At 36.2% G+C, this 23,632-nt stretch overlaps 2 protein-coding genes across 2 annotated transcripts; one reads left to right on the forward strand and one right to left on the reverse strand.

Moving 5' to 3' along the window:
• Nucleotides 1–3,135: 3,135 nt before the first annotated feature.
• Nucleotides 3,136–17,202, reverse strand: LOC129260800 (uncharacterized). Its single transcript, XM_054898770.2, has 6 exons — nt 16,593–17,202; nt 14,597–14,799; nt 14,118–14,258; nt 12,771–12,863; nt 12,126–12,284; nt 3,136–6,487 (listed from the first exon to the last, which is right to left on the reverse strand). The coding sequence occupies exons 1-6, from the start codon at nt 16,627–16,629 to the stop codon at nt 6,341–6,343; spliced, it is 780 nt and encodes a 259-aa protein (XP_054754745.2). The 5' UTR covers nt 16,630–17,202; the 3' UTR covers nt 3,136–6,340.
• LOC129260798 (uncharacterized) lies at nt 16,590–23,408 on the forward strand. Its single transcript, XM_054898769.2, has 2 exons — nt 16,590–17,139; nt 20,512–23,408. Exons 1-2 carry the CDS (start codon nt 16,961–16,963, stop codon nt 22,226–22,228), a joined length of 1,896 nt encoding a protein of 631 aa, XP_054754744.2. The 5' UTR covers nt 16,590–16,960; the 3' UTR covers nt 22,229–23,408.
• Nucleotides 23,409–23,632: the final 224 nt, after the last annotated feature.

Below are 23,632 nucleotides of genomic sequence, written 5' to 3' on the forward strand. Positions count from 1 at the left end.
ATCCCTATCTTGATCTCCCCTTACCTCCTCCCATTCTTTTTTTTTCGTCTGCTTCTCCAAGTCATAAAAGTGCAATAATGAAGAAAAGAAGACATTGACTTATCCTTTCAAATCAGGGTCATGTAGTATAAAAGTAACTGCTGACCACGATATCGTTGCCATTAAATTGTAACTTCTATCGACTGTTTAATTTTCATTAAATTTCGATCATTTTTACCACCTTTGGATGCCTGAACTTCTTATGTAAAAAATATGTCAAATACCAAAATGACATCTTTTAACATGACACCCTCAAAACACCCCCGGCGAATTTGACCTATTTCAAATATAATTTATTTCGTAGGTTTTTAAAAATCTTCTGGCTTACGAGAACTATCACAAATAGGTATAAAAAAGGACTTTGTTGAATGGTAGAGAGATAAAAAAAGCAACAAAACATAAGTCTGTTCACATCTACCGTAGATGGCGGTAGACGCGTGAGCTTTAGTTCTACAGCCAAGTACTTATACCGAGGTTTTTTACCTGACTGCTAAAAAGCACGAATGCCTGTGAGCAAGCAACCAGGGACCAACGGCTTAAGGTCCTCTCCGAGGGACCTGGTAATGAGGATAATAATAATAATAATAATATAGGTATATTTACCCAGGGTATCCACTTCAGTTCCGAAAACTGTTCTCCCAGCGGGCCCTGCTATTATTATTATGCCTTATAAATGCCTTACCAAAGGGCACTAGCGCACCACTTGGGAATCGAACCCGGGTCATCGGAATCCGAAACCCCCGCTCTACCGACTGAGCTATCGCGCCTCCTCTGAACTAGTAAAAGACTTCATTTCCTCACGAATGGAATATAATAATGTACATTGAACACACTCGAATCTATTTTTTACCATCTATGTAATTAAAACTTGAATGTTTCTTTAGTCAGGGTTAATATATAATATAAAACGTTACAGAGAAAACAGACATCTATTATACAATGGAGCTGAGTGAAAACTGGTGTTAAAGTGTAATATCGCAATTTATATGACAAGAGTGAAACAAAAATAAACAACCGGCCTATTACATTTGGAATGATATTAAACGCTATTTCAAAATCAATATCCGATCTGTTTTTCTACGAATTAAATCTTGGTATTTTTCACTCTTTGAATCCACCCCTCTTTTATTCTCTCTCCGTTCAGTTCTTCCTCAAACTTTGTTCTTTCCACAATGTATGTCTATGTGGCTCTATAACCCTTTGTTTTCTTTTTTTTTGTATTGATAATGTCCTATGCAGGCGCATATGAGACTACTTTTAATTCGCCTAAATGATATTTGAAGTCGATATGATCTCGATGTGATACGTGCAAATAATAAAAAGAAACTCAGAATAAATTTACATGATTAATTGCATTACCACAAAACATAGGAATCTGTTTTTTCCCAGAATGCTCTAACACGTGATTCATCGACGCATCATTTCAATTGGCCTACTGCTATAGGGCCTTTTACCGTTCTCTTAAATATTTTTTTTCGGTTGCCATTTCGAAACATAATTTCCCGAAACATTGCCCATCCAGATTTCGTCAGTAATTTGTTTCTCAGTGTATTACATCCAATATAATGAAGAAAGACTAAGAGAGAGTTCTAATAATTACTGAGTGTTTCAATAAACAAACCGAAATGAATGAAAAAGGATGATTGTGAATATATCATACTAATTAAAGTATAGTATACATGTCTTATTACAAAAGATTCGAACCACAGAATTTAAAGTTTCGGTGCTTTGATCTCTTCGAGATTGAATAAAACAAATAATTCAGTCCGGCCTTAGGAACTCTTACTTTCTTTTGACGTTAATCTGTTTTCGTATAATTGAAAAAATGTTGACAGCTTTAAGCTGACAGAGTATCTAGCTTAGTTCATAATCTTACATTATGTTTCCATTAGCGGGATTAGTTTAATGATCTATATGTATATTCTTCTTATGAAAAAAAAAATTATTTCACATTCTAGGCGTATCAGAAAGTCGTCACTAACGAATAATTAATTTTCCCCAACCGAATCAAAGATTGTGATACGTGGTGTATTCTAACGTGGTAATCTATTTTTCTTTTTAATTACCTTTTCATTTTATATTCAAATCATATGAAAATTATATGAAAATTTTCATCCTGATTTGTACCACTTTTTTATGACTGCTGCAACCATATTGGAAATAACATACCAGACTTCCTCCGTTAGTTTACAAAGTCAACTACATCCCCTCCCTTTCATCTCTCATGTTGGTCAATTGGCAAAAAAATGAAAGTTTTCCATTTCAGCAAACCACGTAATTGAATAACGTTAAGAGTTCACGCGTCATGAATTTTACATATCTTGGGCATCAATCATGTTTTCAGGATATGGCTCTTGCCCCATATCAAAATACTTGAAAATGAAAATAGAATTCATCGTATGAATATAAAACCGACAAAGATTTCTGAGATCATCTTATCTTACGTCTTGTAATGATTGTCATGAAATACCTTAGGGTGTTCGACTACACTTCGAGCATTTCTTTTTCAAACCCATGTTTTGGAGGTGATTATTAATAAATGCATTCTGTAATACATATATATTCCATTTCTAGTATTTTGTAGACTTCAAAATTTCATTGGAATGTGTCTGTCTTTGACACTTGGCAAAACTGTCGATGGCGTTCTACTCTTCATTGCACAATAATTAGTAATGGTATTATTATGGTGATGATTATGATAATAATAAGAAAACATGTAGAATCTAATCTGCCAAACAGTAAGGGTAATGTAATATTATAAAGGGAGATTTGAGAGCAAATACTATGGATCGAAGAAATTAGGCCATCTGAAAAATAATAAGACTGACTCAAGTTTATGAAGATAGAAATATACAAAAGAGGCCTACTCCATGAATGATTATTCCATTCCGCTCCTTTCGTTCTGCAAATCTTTCTTTCTTCCTTTCTTTCTTTCCCTCTCTCTCTCCCCCTTTCTCCTCCTCCTCCATCTTCTCATTTTATGACTATTTTTTTCCTTTAATATCTTCTCTATATTCATTTTCTGAATCTTCATTTTATTATAAAGGCTATTTATCAACACCATCTTTAGAAAAAATCATGCAAACATGGCCCACATTCTACAATCCAATATAACTTTATTAGATATTTGAAACTAATAAAGACAATACATTTGAGGAAGACAATCACATCACAAATCACAATAATTTTATGAGGAATAAAATAAAAAATAAAGGCACATTTGATGTTGACTTATTAAAACGAAAATGTATGTACATTCATAAAAAGATCATGCAAATCTAATCAAGTATTGCAACTGACCCCCCCCCCCCCCCGGCAGTCTGGACATACATGGTCAATATACTCTATGTTCCAAATCTGTCTTGGACTGTTACCTTTTTGTCTTGCTCTGTATATATTTCTATAAATTGAAATGTTGAAAGTAATAGTTCACATAATATTGCTGATTATGATAATAACATTGATCAACCAACTAAGCTTCCCTACGTAATGAGGGCTGAAATACTGCAATGCAAAATGATGAATGGGATCAAGAACTACCCTGCTATGCTAGGAAATATTTGAGATACCTCTGAATGAAAAGATAACAAATAATAATAATACCTTGTCTCTTTTATAATGTATTTGTGTTTATTTTCATAATGCAATACCTTGTCTGTTTTTATACATTAAATGAGCCTTGAACCCTGTTCTTCACATTGTATATTTTGCTATTAAAAATAGAAAGAAAAAAAAAGTATCATTACTTACCAAAGACTATAAAATCTGTCCATGTTCCAAACAAAATGTTACAACACAGGATTTGAAAACAAGTATTTGCAGCATGAATAACTATGATAATATGCATAAGTTGAAATGATATAATACCAATGAAGAAACCCTGCTAAAAAGGCTAATCATACAATAAAAAGGTATACTACAGTACTACTTACCAAAGACTATAAAATCTGTCCATGTTCCAAACAAAATGTTACAACACAGGATTTGAAAACAAGTATTTGCAGCATGAATAACTATGATAATATGCATAAGTTGAAATGATATAATACCAATGAAGAAACCCTGCTAAAAAGGCTAATCATACAATAAAAAGGTATACTACAGTACAGGTAATACATAAATGCATGGAGGTAGAAAGAACCTCCATGATAAATATAATGACCAAAGATCAGTTTGACTCGAGAACTTTGACTAAGAAATGGTAGAACCCAAATTTTGCATAGTCTGGTCTAAAAATATCGCTTTGACTTTGACAATTTGACAAAATAAAAAAGGTAAAATTATGCAAGTTTACATGTATTAGAAATGCACTTTGCACTGAATACCGAAACTGTGATCTTATTAATCACTCTTTTGTACCATATTGAAGCTTTAACCCTAAATCTCCCAGGTATTTTTATTCTTGTCATTCCGGGGGGGGGGGGGGGGGGGGGGGCCATTATCTCAGCCGCGGATTGCGCGATCACAACAAAAATTTGCATGATGGTAGAGAATGACGTAATCTACTCAGTTGCATTGGTAAATTTCACTGAATTCATATATTTTTATTTTATATGAATTAATTATGCTAATTTATTCATGAAATCATACTTTTTGGCTTTGCTCTGATTCACTAAATAAAGCTCCTAGAATGCTATTTTTTGGTGAAAATATTCTTTACAGCATTCCTAACAATTGTGAATGAAAAAAGTTCTTGTACCAAGACCGATTTCTTATGTATTTTATTGTTTTTTTAATTTCTTATGTATTTCTTTGTTTTTTTACTTTTTGCTTTTTTATTGTTTTTTCGATGGAAATCGTTCCAGACTTAATTCTGATCATAAACAAGGCAAAATTAATTAAGTTTAATCAGTAAAAGTAGAAATAATGATACATTTATGAATTTTGGCTAATACACAATCTGCATTGGATTTGTACATGAAATCACGTTTATGAGCAATTTGGGGTCTGACATGCACTTACATAATGTTGCGTAATGTCGTAACCGCGTACCCGGGCGTCACAAATTTGGTCTCAAAATTTGTGCGAGACTTGTAAGTAAAAAGTCAGTGAGCGGCGAGGTCAAAAAAATTTGCGCAGCAGATATATCGCGAAAATTGTCGAGGGGGGGGCCATTATGGCCCCTCCCAGGAGAATTAGGGTTAAGCTAAAATGAAAATGTGAGAATGGAATGCCAATGGAATAATAATATATCGTACAATTAGTACATGTTTAAATATATCAAAAATTTTCCACTTCAGTCTAGTGTTTGATTATATTAATAATAACAATAATATATAAACTTATAGAGCGCAGAAACTATTCCATAGCGTATATGTTCTACTGCATTTTATAGGACTCCTAAAATGCTTATTAATTACCTGATAAAATTTCAAGCCTGGTTCTGCCATCCTTCTTCATCCATTAGGCAGGCAATTCTTTGAAATGCATGTAAAGGCTAGCTCAACTACTTTGGAAGTGCATACAGACGTTACATGTTAATGGGGGTACCGGTATGTGCAACACACATGCAGCATATTATCATTATGAACATTAGGATTGAAATGCGATTTCAGTTCCCAAATGTTCATAATTCATAAAAATTTATTGCACATACATGTCTCGTAACAATATTGAATGATTACTTTCCCATTCACCCTATAGAGCTTATACCAAACTGTATTTTGCAAAAAATTAACAATTGTTAACTTTCGAAGAGAATTGGATAAAATCAATAATTTCAAAATCATGTACTGAGCTAATAATATTCATGGTTACAGCTGAAACTAAAGGAAGTTCTTCTAATGTTCAAACAGTGCTGGGCTTGACTACAACACTTCCCCTTAACAAAGAGGAAATTATCAAAATACTGATAAAAGTATAGGGAGTACTCCCCTACAAGATCCCCATGATTTTAATGTTTTACAATAATAGTAGAGGTAGAGACTTTTGGATGGACATTGTGGATCACACACCACACCAGGGATTTTCTATAACAAAGTTAGTCATACTATACTCAACCATACTGATTGGACCATTGGGTTGGTATGTTTGCACTCACAAAGCAATCACCCGAGTGGAATACATGTAGGGGCATATCCCCAATAACATTAAGCCTGTGGAATATCATGTACAATTAGATATTAAACCTGCTCCATTACATTTTAAAGAGTTAAGGCATGATACATAAGTGTAATTCCATTGTCTGTCATATATTACTTAGGTCGAGGCTTCTATTTCTTACCAACTTCATTCACTATAAAATTTTAGCTTTGATCAAGTTTGGCAGTGAAGTGGACTTCAAAATGTAATATAGAATAACCTATACATAAGGTAACTGAGTTGGTTCTATCAAGATTTCATTTACACCTACACATTGTGGTTGACTGACTGCATAGACTATGGCTCTACCTATATCTTCTGGCTTCATGCATTTCTTCTCATCTAAAACACCATATGCCTCCAGTGCCTAAAATCAAGACAGGAAGAAGAAAAGAAGTTAAGATTCTGCCAATAAAGTGCTCACATTTTCTATTTCACTGGGGGAGACGGCCACTGTTATTATAAGGTGGACAACACATTTGTAAAAGGTATCAAATTGTCATAATCAGAAAAAAGGGTGTAACGGTTATATTATATATTTATATAGATATATATATATATATATGCCTACATCCTACGTAAGGGCGAAGTCTATGAATGGGTTTATTCCGTCATAATACACATATAGACGTAAAGACGAAGGTAGAGGGCATTAAGGCGCATTATGAACATTGAAAGAAGACAAAGAAATTTGCCTTAAACACAGATGTAGAGAAATATATATATATATATATATATATATATCACCCTATCATGAATATTTGGGGCATAAATTACGGTGGAGAAAACATGAAAAACACTTGTTTACGGTATCCTGAGATTGGGACTGAGATGTACAGACGATACTTTTTTAGGGTCAATTTTGAAAATCCATGTACAAACATGATATCCACCTTGTAATAACAGTGTCCCCCCCCCCCCATCCATTTCCCAAAATACTTTCTTTGAATAAGTGCAATACACATAATGACCTAATAAGATTGAAGTCAAAACTTTTCATTAAAAAAAATAAAAGGTGAAAAAGGATATCTTGTTATTTCATTTAGCCTACTCGATATTAACCACTAGCAAGACATAAGTTACATGATTTGCCAGCAAAACCTACAACAGAAAATTAGATTCTAAAATACAGATAAGAAAATAATAAAAGTACATCTCAGATTAAAAGCCAGAAACAGAGTGAACATGAAAACTAATCAGGCTTAATTGTTTCTATAGCCCTATATTTCATGAACTACATGTATCTGACAAAGAACTGGGATTAATTCCATATCAAACTTTAACCCTTTGCGTGCGGACCCGCGAATCCCGATACCTCTCCCTGCGGCGGAGCCGTTTTGGTACATTGCTGGTATTTGGATCTGTGGCGGTGTTTTCCCAATCAATTGCTAATTGCGCCAAACTGATGTATTTTCAGGATTTTTAGTAAATGTAAAGATGAAAGATCAGACATTTTTCTTTCTAGAAATACAGATTTCGCTTCTCAAATCAACAGAATAGTTAAGAAATTTATGAGGAAAAAGTCGTGTTATTTTGTAAAATCTTCGCTTTTCCCCAAGTCAATAGGCACTGTGTACAAAAATGCGTAAGGGCAATCAGCACGCGCGGACAGGTCGGGTTCGATCAATACCGCTTTGTTGTCTGCTCTAGTGCTTTTTTTCATTGCCTATTGTCCCGCTACTCATGAATGGTCTCTTTACCTCCTGTAGAGAGATCATTTGCAAAGTGTATAATTACAACGATAATCCGTTTTGGGTGAAATCACAGCATACCAAATACCTTTATTTTCCAGAAAGAATAAGAAAGCGCGAATTTTCCCTCGCAAGTGCGATGATGATGATTTAACACCGCGCAACGAAAATCCGAAACTATTTTGTGATTTTGTGGGGCTTCAAGACGGTGACCTCAACGTTTCACTAAAATCGTCTTTGGTATCTTCTTTTCATAAATTATGGTTTGTAATAAAAAAAAAATTGTTCCTGAAGATTACATACCCGTATTCGATATGTTTTCCGTTGCAATTTCAAAGAGTGAAGGGTGTAAATAAGACTCAAATTATATAGTGGATCTGAAATCATACCCCCAACGCTCTCCTCCTCTCGTTCTACGTTTCATTTTTCTTTATCTTCTTTTTCCCTTCAAAATAACCATGCTACCGACGACTGTTCGTCACAATGAGAGAGAGTAAATTATTTTCATCTAATGAAATTGTAACATCTAAATTAAAAGTGTTTTATTCTATTCCTCCATTTTATTCATTTTTTAACCGTTCTGTGATTTTTCACAACCGAAAACAAAATTAATAAATAAATCATGAAAGATGTGTATCCCGTTTTGTCTCTATCTTTTTAATCGTTCAATTAAAACAGTACAGATGTGTTGGAGTCGGTAGGAGACGACAGTCCACCCCCCCCCCTTCAGGAAACGTATACAAAAACGCGAAGTATTTTTGTTTTGATAAAGTGCTGTCATGCTCAAGAAGAAAACGTTCTTGCAATTTCTTAAGCGCCTGCATGTTTTGTCAATAAATGAGTAGACATTTACATTGTTTAAATGTTACTATCGTAATATAGAAAGCAGTATTCCTAAAAGCTTTTTTCTACTGCTAAATACGAAAAGCAGTAGGTCATCCTTTTTGGAAGGGCAGAGGATAAACGGTGTTCTAAATTGCTTTATTTTCTTTTTATTTCCTTTGAATAAACATATAAAATAATAGCAATACGATGAGAGAATGAAAGAACGCGGGGGAGGGTTCAAAGTGCACCAGGGGCCCGTTTTATAGAAAAATTTGTTTACAAATTTTCAATAACACTGGAAAGCTACTGAAATCATTCTATGTGACTGGCGGATGGTATTTTTTTAATTGCGCATTTGTCAATATAAAGTGTAAGCTACATGTATTTAAAAATGGTACCAGGGGATTTTTTTTTTTTTTTTCCTTTCCCTGGTTTCTAACCTGTAACTGAATGTATTATCTACCGCTTTCATTCTCTTTCCTATATCTATAGTATTTTTATATCCCCTCCCTTCTACACCTTTTTTCCTCTTAGTTCTTCTCATTTAAATAATATCTGTATCGTCTTCCTTCTCCCCGATTTGGATTACGAGGTATATACCCGTCCCATCCCCTCTATCCATTCTCTCTGATGTTTTTCTTCTCAGTACCTGTCATTTTACATTACATCTAACTCCCCCCCCCCCCTCTCTCTCTCTTCATCGGAAATCGTTCCGAGAGTATGCCTCGATTTTGCCAACTTGTATTGATCGGAGATTGTTGCATTTGTGAGCCTCTTATCCTATTGCATCGTGGCCATCATGTCGAAAATTTAGGGGGGGGGTTCTCCCAGATTCTCAAATAAAGTCCCGAAAAACTTTTTAAAAGTACTGTTGTAACTGTCATTTCACAATAAATTTTATATCATCTTCCATTTTCAATAATAATGGGTAGATATCTATCGCAAAAGAAAATATGATGATAATGATCATCGTATAATAATGCACGATTAAACTATTTTTTTGTGAACTTGGGGCTTAGGGTTATGGCAAGACAAAGGCCTCAATCTTTCACTAAAATAGTAAGATAATCTGAAATCACACCTCCCGACTCTCTCCTTGTCACTTTCTACGTTTCTTTTTTATCTCACTTTTCTCTCAAAAAGAGTCATGCTAGCAACTACTAAAAGTAAGAGAAATTATTTTATTATTATTGTTATATTATAATATGACATCCGCAATTAAAAGTGTTTTTTTATTTGTTCTTTCGTTTTGTTCTAGTGTTGATTTGTATCCTTAATTTCACAACCAAAAACACATGTAGTAATCATGGTAATAAATAAATCATTAAAACAAATCATAATAGTTAGAATTCATTTTTGCCTCTATCGTTTTAATCGTTCAATCTAATAGTACAGAGGCGGCGGAGTTGGTAGGAAGTTTCAGTCCTCACCCCTTCAGCAAACATGTACAAAAAATCCGAAGTCTATATAAATTTGTAATTTTTCTTCTGGCCGATCCACTCCCTCCAACTATCAGCTCAACCCCTCCATTATCAAAAACGCTCAGCGGCCCGTTTTTTATGTAAGAAATCAGATATTTTGGTTTTGATGCTAACCAGGGTAAGCGACCCAAATGTTTGTTTGCAGTAACGGGAACAGAAACGGGTGGGTCGGATTTTTATTCTAAATGAATCTTTTCTACCACGCTATTTGCCGGTAAAAAAAAAAAAAAATTGCGAAAAAAAAGAAGAAAATCGGAGAGAGTGCAAGTCAGAACATTTCTATCTGGAGGGGGGGGGGGGGGTAGGTCAAACAATAATAATAATAAAAAGTCATCAGTTTGACAAGGGTCCGAGGACCGAGTTGCGACAAACAAACGTTGTGGGATTATTTTAGTAATCTATAACCCAAAAATAAAGTCATGTTGTTATTCGTTTAAGTGGATATTGATGGAATTTTAGCAAAAGTGCACTTGTCTATTAGCCATTTTATCTCTGTCTCTCATTCTCTCTCGTTCTGAACATTTTTTTAAAAATAATTTCCCTAAATGATTCTTCTTTCATCCTTATATGCATCATCACCAAGGGGAGGCGCTTTTATGCAATTAATATGAATCACTGACGGATGTCATAAGCACCTACGTGTTGTTGGTAAATGAGACAAAGTTTGTTGCTTTTAGTTCCGGTATGTTGGTCGAAATAAAAAAAAAGTATTCATAAAAGCTTTTTGTATTGCTAAGTACGAAAAGCATTCAATAAGTCATCCTCTCGATAAACACTAATCTCCCTTTTGCTCGGGTCGTTGACCATTTGTATCCTGCTCTTTTCGGAAGGAATTTGTTTGAGTGGCCGCCCTGACATTCTTTTGTTCGGGTAGTGCGGATATCATGAAATACATGGACGTTTCCCTTTTGAAAAGAGCATAAGATGAATGGTGCGCTAAACTGTTTTCTTTTCTCTTTTTTTTACAGAATAGTAGACAAAAATAATGAGAAGAGAGATGATTATATTATGGGGAGGGAAAAAGTTCAAAAGTGCACCGAGATCAGCTCAAAGTACTAATACGTTACTCTCGTACAAGCTTTTTTGTTTATCTGAAAATACAATCGATCGATGAAACCGAGGAGATATCATTCTAGAGTGAAATCTCCTTGATGAAAAAAATAATAATACGAAAATGGGGGATAAACGCGTAGCTTATTACGTGACGATCTTGCAGAAAAGATGTTAGTGTACGATATGGATCAAATCACGTGATCAGAACAAATCACGTGATCAGGCCTTTTGCGCACGCGTACGTGCTCGTCACCAAATTTATTCTTCCCCGTCTGACTCCAACGAAAAAATCGGGTAAAGTTAAAATGATTTCCTATTTTCAGAATTTTTCCCCACGTAGCTGTATATTTTTTTCATTCTGTTATCGAAATAGGTTTATAAAGGAAGTAGTGGCAGAGGTTTTAGTAAATAACAATTACGAAAAAGCTGCAAAACTTCATCGAATTAAACCAAAAAAATCTCGGCTTCTGTAGAAGCCCGTCGTAGCTAAGTGAACGACTCGCTGGGCTTCTGTGGAAGCCCGTCGCACGCAAAGGGTTAAGATACACAATCATTCTCAATTTGAGATTACTTAGCATTAATCTCTATATTTCTTTTAAGGCAGTTGTAAGATTTGATTATATTATAAAGCAAATAATCACCTTTTGGTTTTAGGAGACAAGACATGGAGCTAAAATTAATATCAGGCTCCCTTTCCTCGCATTAGATTGGGAAAAAAACTACATCTTATCTGCTCTTTTCTCAGATGATTAGGGTGTTTCACAAAAGTTCAATGCGACTTCATGTCATTATTCAGCTCACTGCCACACTGAAGAACACATAATAATGCACTACCCCTCAGTATGATCTGGCTAATGTGGTGATATGCCTCATGCAACTAGAAATTTAAGTACAGTATTCTAGTTAGAATGAAATCTTTGTCAATCACCACCATGTTATCATACATATAACTAACCTCTTTATCAAAGAACACACCTCCAAAGTCTGATATCACATCTCCCGCCTGGATGCATGTGACCTTGATGCCCTGATCTTTGACCTCCATACGTAATGACCTTGACACACCCTCAACAAAGAATTTACTTCCTGTGTATACTGCTAGTAATGGGAACGCCTAGTGTAAAGAATGAAACAATCTATAGATGAACATGGTTAGTTAACAGAAAGGCCTAGAATAAACAGCAGAATGAAAGGAAAATGTGAACTACAGGGAGAAAGGCAACATTACATGAAATGTGTGTTTAATTTTCTTAACATGCCACTAACTTTGCATGACAAATCTTCATTTGTTTTCTCAAGCATGTAACTTGATTGTACATTTAGAGAATACTTAACAGCAATAGAAAATGAAATATCACATTGGAGATATAATCAAACAAAGAAAGGCCCTTAACAGTAAGAAAATATACATTGCGTATCAATTATCAAAATGATGAAATATTGTTAAAAAATAATTCATTACGATTAGCAAGACAAAACTGATTATGACAAATACTAGGTAAAAGTTGAATTGATAAAACAAATGTTGCTGATTTCCATTAAAAGGGGAATTACAAAGATACAGGCAGACTGTTACAAAGTTAATATGAGTTATACTCACCACTCTGCCTGCATTAGATGATATATTAACAATATGTCCACTCTGTCTTTCAATCATTCCTGGAAGAACTGCTCCTATCCCATTCAATACTCCCTATTACATGAAAAGATATTATTCAGAATATGTCAAACTTTGAGTAATTAACCTGAAATGCAATAAAGTAAATTAGATAGTATTAATAAACATACTTATGAATAATCATCCCATCTTCAACCATCTAATAAACTATCAGAGCCTATGAGGTTAAACATTTGGTCCATCCCCCCATATAAAGTTTCAGGCACTTTTAAGTTCATTAAAATACTCCATTGCATGAATGACCCAAACTCTTATGGTATGGATGGTACATGTATGAAAAATGAAAAAAAATATATGTTTCAGTGAATGTGATGATGATCTTGCATAAAATCTATTTCAGTCAGTTAACCTTTGAAAGAATTAGGGGACCATCCAATTTTGGAATGAAATATATTGTTACATATATGTGGTAGTTTTATTTTGGACATTCGATATAGGCATTGGCGGCGGAAGCCAACACATTTAGGGGGGGTCCACTTGAAATTTTGGGATGGGCAAAGTTTAAAAATTTGACAAGCAAAAAAAAAAGGGGGGACCATCTCCCAACCTCAAATTTAGGGGGGAGGTCCCCCCCCCCCGCCTATGCATATGGGTATTGTAGTCGGTGAGGGGAACATTAATAGTTACATAGGCTATACTTTTTGTTGGACAAATAGAGATTAATTGCTCTAATTTAAGTATTTTATTCAGAAATAACATAAATAACAAAAGTAAAACAGCAAAGAATACATGGTTGGAACTTGACTTCTATGACTATTTGTAAAAGACCAATGGAATGTAAAGGGGAAGTTCACCTTTACGAGAAGTTTCTTTTGATAAACACAGAATTTATTTTTGAAGGTTTGATTAAAATCTGTCAACGAACAACAGAGATCATCACTGACGAGCAGTTCCTCTATGTCATGTGATAATAAATTTCCCAAAATACCATTCTCTGAATTTATTTTACAGGATATTGGGAAGCTGTTCGCAGATGATGTAAAAAATTTAAATTTTGAAATTTCATAACTCTTATTCTTTAATGGATTTTCATCAAACCAATATTTTTCTCATTTTTTTTTCTTTTACTAACACCAAATCATTATCAGGGGGAACTTCCCTTTAAAATTATACATTATCTTTGTTGATCATCCCATTTAAACCCTTTCTTGGAATCCTTGATTTTGAATGTTACCATTGTTAAATGGAAAAATTACAATTAATGAAACTTTTTTTATGGAACAGGGTCATTGTCTACATTCTGCATGGAATTATGATACACTCACTTACTTTGCAGTTAATATCAACCATTTTATCCCATGCATCTTCGTGTAGATTCTTCATGTATGTGATATATCCTACTCCAGCATTGTTGACCAGGATATCTACAGCACCAAATTCTTCTTCTGTCTTCTTGACTAAATCTTTAACCTGATGGGGAAAAACGACATAACAGTATATATAGCATATTTCTATCACAGGCGTCATTATCTTCTATGGCAAGGCTGAAAATTTTATAAAAACAGCCTATATTGATAACCAATATGATTTAATTCATATAGGAAACAATTAAACAATGATATACATTTGAAAAGAAAGCTGGTGGGTTGTGTAATGACTTGAATTCACCATCAGCAAAACAAAAATAGTTCCTGCATTGAAATTGAACTTGTTCAAATCACAGTCAGATAACTCATTAAACATGATTGATATTAGTAATAAATATCATTAAACAGTCACTAGGGTAAGGAGTTTAAACAAAACTGTACCTGTTGTCTTACTGTGACATCAGTTTTCACATACATGGATTTCCCTCCAACTTCTTCAATCTGATTTTTCACACTTTGTAATTTTTCTTCTCGTCTGGCTGCCAGGCACACTGATACTCCAGCTTTGGCTAGCTCCAAAGCAATGCCGACACCAATACCATTGGAGGCTCCTGTTACTATGGCAACCTTTCCTTGAAGGAGCTCTGTAATTCAGAAACAAACAATATATTTGAATAACAGATGAAAAAAAAGTGCTGCTAATATCTAAAGCTTAGCCACCATGAGTAGACCTGTATTTAATCATCCTCCCATCGTTCCCAATGAGGTAGGCCTTAATGCTAGACGAAGTATAATTATTTTCCTATTTACACCAATTTATACATCATCGTTGACCATCAAGACCTGATCATCACCGTCACTATCAACATCAACATTTTATCATGATCATCATTCATCATCGGAAAGTTCCTTTTGCGACAGCCATCCTCACCCCCGGGGGGGGGGGCACTCAGTATATAATGCATAGTGGGTATGTGCCGCGGAGGGGACCCCCATTTTTACACTCAAATTTCCGTTCCAAGGCATAGCATTTTTGTCTTATTGAGAAAAAGAACAAAGAAAGCCGCTCCAAGGCATAGCATTTCCTTCTTATCGAGAAAAAAGAAGAAAGAAATCCGCTCCAAAGCTTCGCATATTTTTCGTTACGCCGTTCCGGTCGCATTGATCTGCTACAATTTTGGTGAAAAGCGGCCGTAGAGCGCTTTTCGACCATCGCCTAAGCGCGAGCGCACCCGGCGGAGGCCGCGCTAGCTGCGCCATGCACGATTGCCCGTTCCATAGGGATGCATACGCACTCACAGAGATACGGAGATCCGTTCCGAGGACCCCCGTTTTCACAAACATTTGTAGTTCCGAAGCCCGTTCCGAGGACCCTCCTTTTTACAATAAGCCCGCTCCAAGGCCCCCGTTTTTTGCCTCGCCCGCGGCACACCCCTACCACTTTTTTGGTCGAGTGCCCCCCCCCCCCCCCGGGTCCTCACCTGATCACCCTACCCTAAATAATTTTTTTTTCTCTCTTTGGCCTGGGTAGCTGTCGCAAAAGGAACTCTTCCCTCATCATCACCATCATTCATTATCATTAACTGTCACCACCATTTCATTGCCACCACTGTACAGGACTCAGGATGGAGTCTTGAAATATCAAAAGCATGCTATATTCTTGACCAAAAGCTTCAGTCTTGTTATGTTGGTTGTTCCGCTGAACTACGTTGGCTCCACTCACCAAATACATAGACCGAAGATCTAGCGCGATCTGTACAGGGGACTCAATGGCCATATGTTTATGTACTTAAGCTCGGATAAAACGGGGAAGTGAAGTTGCGCGACAGCCGAAGTAAGTCACTGTTTTTCCCCTTTTAAGTTTATTTTTCCCCGATTTGGTGCATTTCAGGCCAAAAGGGAATAATAATCTCTATTTTGGTTCAATTCTTTTTCAATATTTTTATGAAATAAAGACAAAAATCGATGTGCCCCGTCGGGGGGATTTTGCATTGTTCACCCCCTATAATGGTGGCTGCACGATAACGAGCCGTCTGTGTACGAGGAAAAAAAAAATTAAAAATGTTGAAAAACTCCTCGAAACAGACGGCTGCCAGCTGTCTAGCTATATTCATAAAATCATAGGCCTAACAGTACACTTAACAGCTTAGCTCAAAAAGTAAACCACTTTAACTTAAGTTTAAGCTCTCTGATTAGAAAAGTGCATTGTGGACAAAAACATTATCTTTATCAAGTTCAACATCAACATCATCAACATTAATGACTGAACCTTATGAATATCCATCAATGATCAATTGTCCAGTTCCGACAACTAAAGTTATAGGAACAAGACTCAAGAGAAATTTGATTTTGGAATTGGATTATACAATTGAATTACAAACAAGCCAATGGTAAATCGATCTTCAGTTCTACATGTTCTGTTTTGGGGTCTAAATACCTTTTGAACCCTGTATCACCGATGATGAAGTCGCCATCTCACAAGCTTGTGAAATTTTCAATTATCTATTGCCAGTTTCAGAAAAGAAATGAGCTGAATGAGCTTGTGACTAGTCTTCAGCTTCATCTACATCGGTGCAGTGGAACTGTACGGTGGACTGTACTGTTTCCAGAACTTCAGAAGAAGAAGAACTTGTATCTGTACTTGCATGCTGTGTGCAATTTGTTAGCTGGAGAAGTCACGTGATTTATCACCTGATCTGGGATCCTAACGAACTCCGATCCGACGACGCGCCCGCATGCCTTGCGCCTTGGCTGTACTATATACTGCGCCTTTACTGCGGACCGACTGCACTGAGAAGCAACAACATGGCGGGTGGATCTGAAGACGTTTCTGCGTATGTCGAGCAATTTCGGCTGATCAATGAGCCCACAAACCATTGGGATGCCAGGAAAAAGTTCTTGTTGAATAACTGGGATGATTACCCTGAAATGCAGTTAGTTTCATTGTCTATGGTGTGGGCTAATATGCAGTTTGATGGCTGCAAGTAAGTTTACTTTTCTTTTTTTTATTTACGTCACGAATACGACTCGCTTTCGCATCTCTCGACAATTTACGTTAACCAGCACGCGTGGCTGGCGTTGGGTTGGGCGGGCTGATTGCGTGGATGAGTGCTTTTTGTCGGTCGATGATGCGAAAGCGCACAAGTGCCTAATCGAGAGGCTCTAACGTTAGAGACTATCTATGGTCGCTTTTCATAAGTTGGGTTAGACTGTCTTAGACAGCTGGCAGCCGTCTGTTTATTTTAACAATGACATTTAAAGAATTTTTATTTCTCCTCGTACAGACGGCTCGTGATTGATTACAGATTAGGCCATAAGTTAGGGAGTTAACAATGCAAAATCCCCCCGACGCAGCTCATCAAATTTTGTCTTTACTTTATTAGTTGATTTCATTAAAATAAAGATCTATTACTGTACAACTGCAAGCTGTTATTTTCACGTACAAAATTTTTCGTGAATTGCAGGGGTCCCAACATTTTCGCGGGTTGTTAAATTGAATTCGCGATCGGAAAATGTACGAAACACTTCCACAGCATTTCAAAAGAAGCAAAACATGTGCAAAGACAAGTTAGATCTATACTCCTCAAAGTCCCTAACCCAGGGAGCTTGGTCTGCGAAGCGGGCCGGAGCCCAGGACTCGTCCGTGTAATATTTGGCAGAGGGTACTCTCCAAAATGGGGTAGAATGGGGTCGCAATAGTCGCAATAGCACCCCAGGCCATATAAAAGGCGAAAAACTAAATTATGCACTTACCTCGATTGTACGGATGAAGGTCTATCGTGACACAGGACCCTAAAAAAAGGACAAGTTCTGTCTCATTCATTCTCCTCCTTTTAAAATTGAAAACAAAATGGCCGATCGATACAGCGCGAAGAACACGGCATGGGGGTCTAACTTTTCCTTTTTTGAGGGTCCAGTTGGTGCCTCGATGTCAGGATTCTGTGTCACGATAGGCCCTCATCCATATAATCGAGGTAAATTCATGATTTATTTTTCCCCGTTTTTTTTTAGTGCTATTGCGGCCCCATTCTACCCCATTTTGGATACCCATGTCTGCCTAGTATTACACTGACGAGCAGTGTTTCCACAGATCCAAAAAGGCAAAACAAATTTCCCGAAAATGAATTCCAAATTTCCCGAAATTCATAGACATTTCCTGCAATTTTAACAAAAATCGGGCAATAATACAGTGAGCCTTAATTTGATCAAAGTGACTGAAATTAAAGAATTTAACATTTATTCTTCACGCCCTCTTTAAAAATATAAACAGAATTACGAAATGCGAGCGTGGAGCGCAAGCAGAATATTTTGGGCTATGTCCGGAGGTAAATAATTCTTAAAATATAACTTGAATATTAAAAGTTGCTACGTTTAATTGTTGTTTAATTGTAATTTTCGGAGTTCCCTGAATTTTCCTGGTATTTTTTAATTTCTCGATTCTATCCTGGAAAAAGTCTAAATTTCCTGAAATTTCCCTAATTTCGGGAAGAGTGGAACTACTGCTGACAAGTCCTGAGCTCTCTGGGTTACAAAGTTCCATGCTGATGTGTGTTTTGTACATAAATATGTCCTGGTAAAAACAGTTACAAAGTGTGGAAAAGAGTGGCTTAAATTTCACTTTTTTGTACCTTTAGATCTGAAGATTCTGCTAGGATCGAAAGCTTAGGCCCCCTTTTTGACTTTGAAAATTTATCATGTCACAGTTTGACCTGTAAGAGTAATCTTTTGAAGTTGTGTTTTGTTAGATTCATTTTTTAAAAGTTGGTTTCAGTGCAAAAATGTTGAATTTTGTGATCAGAATCTTACACCTCCAAAAGCTTTGGTCATGTGACTTAGAATAGTAATGAGTATGCAAATAGCTGCCAATACGTGTGTGTGTATATAGTCAATCAGATGACAATAAAATCAAAATATTTTATGGAAAATACATTATACATATTGCAGTGAATATCGATAGAAATATGTTTGGAAAATAGTTTAGGCTCTGATTTTCTTTGAGAAAAAATAAGAAAGTGAAATTCCAGCTAACTTTTTGAGATCACTAACTGTACTTTGATTACTTTCTAAACCTTATTTTTGTACATATAGAGGTGCATATCTCAATTGTTTTATTACACAAGACATTTTCAATAGCGAAGCTTTGCTGTTGGGGGATATTGGCAGTTTTGGCACTAACTATGAAATATGTCAATAGTTTTGCGTGTTGTTAAATACGCGGCCGATCGGTAATTCACGAAATCCGCAAAAATAACAGCTTATACAGTACAGAACTGGACCAAAATCAAGATAATTATTATATTTTGGCCTGAAGTGCACCAAAACGGGAAAAAAAAAACTAAAAAGAAAAAAACAGTTACTTACTTCGGAAGCTTCGGCTGTCGCGCAACTCCAACTTCCCTGGTTTATCCAAACTTAATTCAATACATAAACATATGGCCATTGAGTCCCTGTACAGATCGAGTTAGAACTTCAGTCTCTGTAATTGGTGAGTGGAGCCAACAGAGTTCAGCTGAACAACCAATATAACAGAGTCTGAAGCTTTTGGTCTACTCTAAAGTTGGGTATGCAAAAAGGGTGGCGGATTAACAATTTTCCACATGGTGCCATTGATAAATTGTTGCTACATCACAGCATCTTGTCCAAATTTATTGAGAAAGATCTCATTTTCAAGCTAGAACTATAGGCTACATTTACTATAAATTAGATAAATACAATATCAGGAACAAAAACTATCTGCATGTATAGCACATTAAGTTTGAAGTAACAGGACCTACATTGTACCAGTAATCAGATGTTGTCTAGTATTCAATGACGTGAGGTGTCTTTGCTCTTTCGCTTGTTGACATTATAGGACAGTCACTCACTGTAGGTGATAGCATTACAAGACAAATTGCCTTTTATTAAGAATATTTTGTTTCAACATTATTTGAAATAGTATGTAATTCAGAAACCAGTAATAACTATGATTTTAAATTCCCCTTTGTTTCAATCCATAGGTATAATCCTGACCTTATGGATAGGGTTCGAGAGCTTTCTGCAGGAATTGAAGTGACTGCTTCACATTGATGTCATTAGGCCTGGACGGTGCATGCTAGGAGTGTACCGACATAAACATGACAAATTCCATCAGTCACAGACTTGAAAGAAAAATGCCAATTACCGGAATGTACAGGAAGTTGTATCAAAATCACGTAATCATGTGAAATTTGGAACACCTTAATGCTTAAAATTTGGATTTGTCATGCGATGTCGACTTAAAAAATAGTTGATGATCTCCCTTGATATTTCATTAATCATGGTATTAACGACTCGACACAGGACTGATGCAATGGTTTGTCTTGTCTCATTTCTCAAAGATACTCCCCTGAACTCATGGACAGGGTGCGGGACATGGCGGCAGGCATCTCTGATCGACCTACAACCGCATCTAGGAGGTCATCGTCCAACGTAAGACCTCAAGGGCCTTCACTCTTAATAGGATCATCATGTCCAATGCAAGATCCAAATGAGAAACACTCGCCCAACAGTGCTGCGAGCCAACATCCTTTTTCACTATCTGGTAATGAAGGTGGTAGTAGCACTTCTGAGACAGGATTACAGAAGCTTGCAAAAGGCAAGGATATCAGCGGAAATGATATCACCATCAGCAAAGACACACCTCTCATTCCAATCTGTCCAAGTGGTGATCAACAATTCCACCAGTTGATTAGAATATGTAACAGACTTAAAGAGATAGATTTAAAAGGTAGAACAGATAAGCAGGTTAGAGCAGCGCTCTTAAATTTCCTTTGTAAACCAGAGCATAATAGCAGATATGAATTTTGTCAAGTTGTTGGAAAACAGAAAGAGAAGGGATGGAGGGCCTTTTTCATTTTAGGTGAGGTACTTTGTTCGACTGGTGTTGATAGTTCAAAGAAAGCAGGCAAGGAAAAGGCATTGACATTGTTTGAAACATTAGTGAAATATCACCAATTTATAGCACTTCAAAAAAGTTGCAGGAAGGAAGCTAATGAGCATGGAATTGTGTATGAATTGGTTTTTATGGATGAACGGCCATTACAAATGTGTACAACAAGCATAGCCCAAGATCTCAATCAAGAACAGAGTGTGGATTCAACTTCTTCTACCGTTGAAGATATTGAGAAAGACGATCGGAAGGTCATATCTGTAGAATCCATCCTAGAATCTCTGCCACATCAATTTGCAAACCATAGTCTGAATTCCTTCATCAACCCAGCTCCCAAGATACCTGGTTTTGTCTTGTACGAGTCAAGAGAAGATGAAGACAAGCATGGTGATCATACTAGTAATCCTGTTTGTAAAGTTGTCAACTCATGCTCTATGTGTAAAGTACCTTGTGAGTTTATGTCAAGAAGGTGTGAGATTAGTCGAGGCATTGAGGGAATTGTTTGTACAGTGTTCATCTGTCATGAGAATATTGCCACAGGCCTTGCCTTTGCGGTACGGCATGCTAAGCATCTTGCTGCTCACAATGCTATCAAGGCTCTGAAGATGACCAACCCTGTCCTGGTGAAGACATCTACAGGAGATGGTACATCCATTGAGAGGGACGAGTTAGCAGGAGGGGGTGGTGCATCTGCATCCAAAGGAGAAAAGCTTCCAGAAACCAATGTTGGTCACAAGCTCTTGAAGATGATGGGTTGGAAGGGGGACGGCGCTGGTTTGGGGAAAAGAGAAGATGGGAGGGCAAATCCTGTTGAAGCTACTGGTTCTGGCTCGAGATCCAAGAAAGGGCTGGGTTGTGACACAGACTCCTTGCGAAACCCACAGACAAACAACCTGGATGACCGCAAGGTTTTCAGATTCCTGCAAGATTTTGCCCATTCAGAGCGGGAAGATGAACTGGTCTTTAGCTCTGAGCTAAGTAAAGATGACAGAAAAAAGTTACATAGCATAGCTTTAAAGCTTGGATTAAAGAGCAAGTCAAGGGGTAAGAATGAATCAAGATATCTGATCATAGGTAGAAAGTGGAATGTTGGTAACTTGGTGCAAGCGGTTGAAGAGAAAGGTGGTAGTATGGGTGGCTATCAGTTACATGGTCCACCAATGTAAGCTTTAGTAGAGGATTTGCTGTTCCAAATTAATAGTCTTGTAATTTTCAGTCCATGTAAACACGTATGTAATGTTTCAAGATATTTATAGTTATGCCTTTTAATTCTGTAAAGTAAACAACAATCACAAGATTCTTTATTGATTGTTAGGTGGGTCTATTTCAGAAATGTCTGTACTGGTACTTTGATTAAATTGGTGGGTTAACAGAAATCAATAAACTGCTTTTACTTTTAACATTGTTTGATTTATAACTCTAAAGGATTTACCAACATTTCTATTTTGGACTATCCAATGCTTTTGGTTCTGAGTTTCAAACCAAAGAATTTCTTAATATTAACTTGATTTTTTTTCATCAAATAGTCTGATACAAATGTATGTTATTTTCATGAAGTAGGAAATGGGGACGGGGTCATTTTTTGTTTAGCCAGGGTTGAAACCATCTTATTACACTACCTGTAACTTCAGTGTAGATAGATGTACAATAAATCGGTGAAACAAAAATATGAAAATATGTACATGTACATGCACATTAATGAACATTTCTACTTGCTTAGTTGCTATTGTTATTTATTCAAATGATCCATGTGGCCTAATCTTTACTTGTAATTGAATCCAAGTCAATATGTGTTTGCTATTACTTTCAAATGTATTTTCAAGAATCAAAATTATGTAAGGAATTTAGAATTAGGTCAGTATCAGCATTGGATTTTTTCTCATGAAATAATCATTTTGTGATAGCACAGTGTCTTAAAAGTTCCATGTGTATTGTTGAATAAATTTGTAGTTTAATAATGTTGACATTTTCCGCATTTTGTTCTGATGAATCCTATGTATGAAATAAAAGCTCTTCTAAGGTTTACCGCAATTGCAGTTTAGGACCCGGTTTAAAAAAAACAAAACAATTATGTTAACTTTCCGCAGTTCGCAAAGAATTTTGCTTTTATGGTAACTGCCATGGTAACGGGGCAAAACAGACAGTCACAATCAGAGTTCCCATTGTAGTGAATTACCATAACAGCACAATTCTTCATGAACTAGGCCTTGATTTGTTGCTAGTTATTTCGTTCTTTCTTTAAAAAATAACATTTTTAGTTTGCTGTATTCAGTCTTTACATTTGTATCTTTCTTTTGGAATGTGTACAGTATGTTATGTTTTTTGCATAAAATGTTGCAAATTGAATTATCCTTGTTCTATGTTTCCTTTGTCTGTAATACACATGCGCATGTACATTATAGTGATGTGACTTTCAGAGAACATGATAGGATAGGCAGGATAAAATAATTCATTTTAATTGTATGGCAGATCTGAAGTTGGAGAGAGATGTAAGAGAAAAAGAAGCAGAGAGAGAGGGGGGGGGGGCGATGAAGGGGCCTGAGGAGCTTAGATGGGAAAAACATTTTAGG

Source organism: Lytechinus pictus, unplaced genomic scaffold, assembly GCF_037042905.1.
Source record: "Lytechinus pictus isolate F3 Inbred unplaced genomic scaffold, Lp3.0 scaffold_19, whole genome shotgun sequence".
Taxonomy (NCBI): Eukaryota; Metazoa; Echinodermata; class Echinoidea; order Temnopleuroida; family Toxopneustidae; genus Lytechinus; species Lytechinus pictus.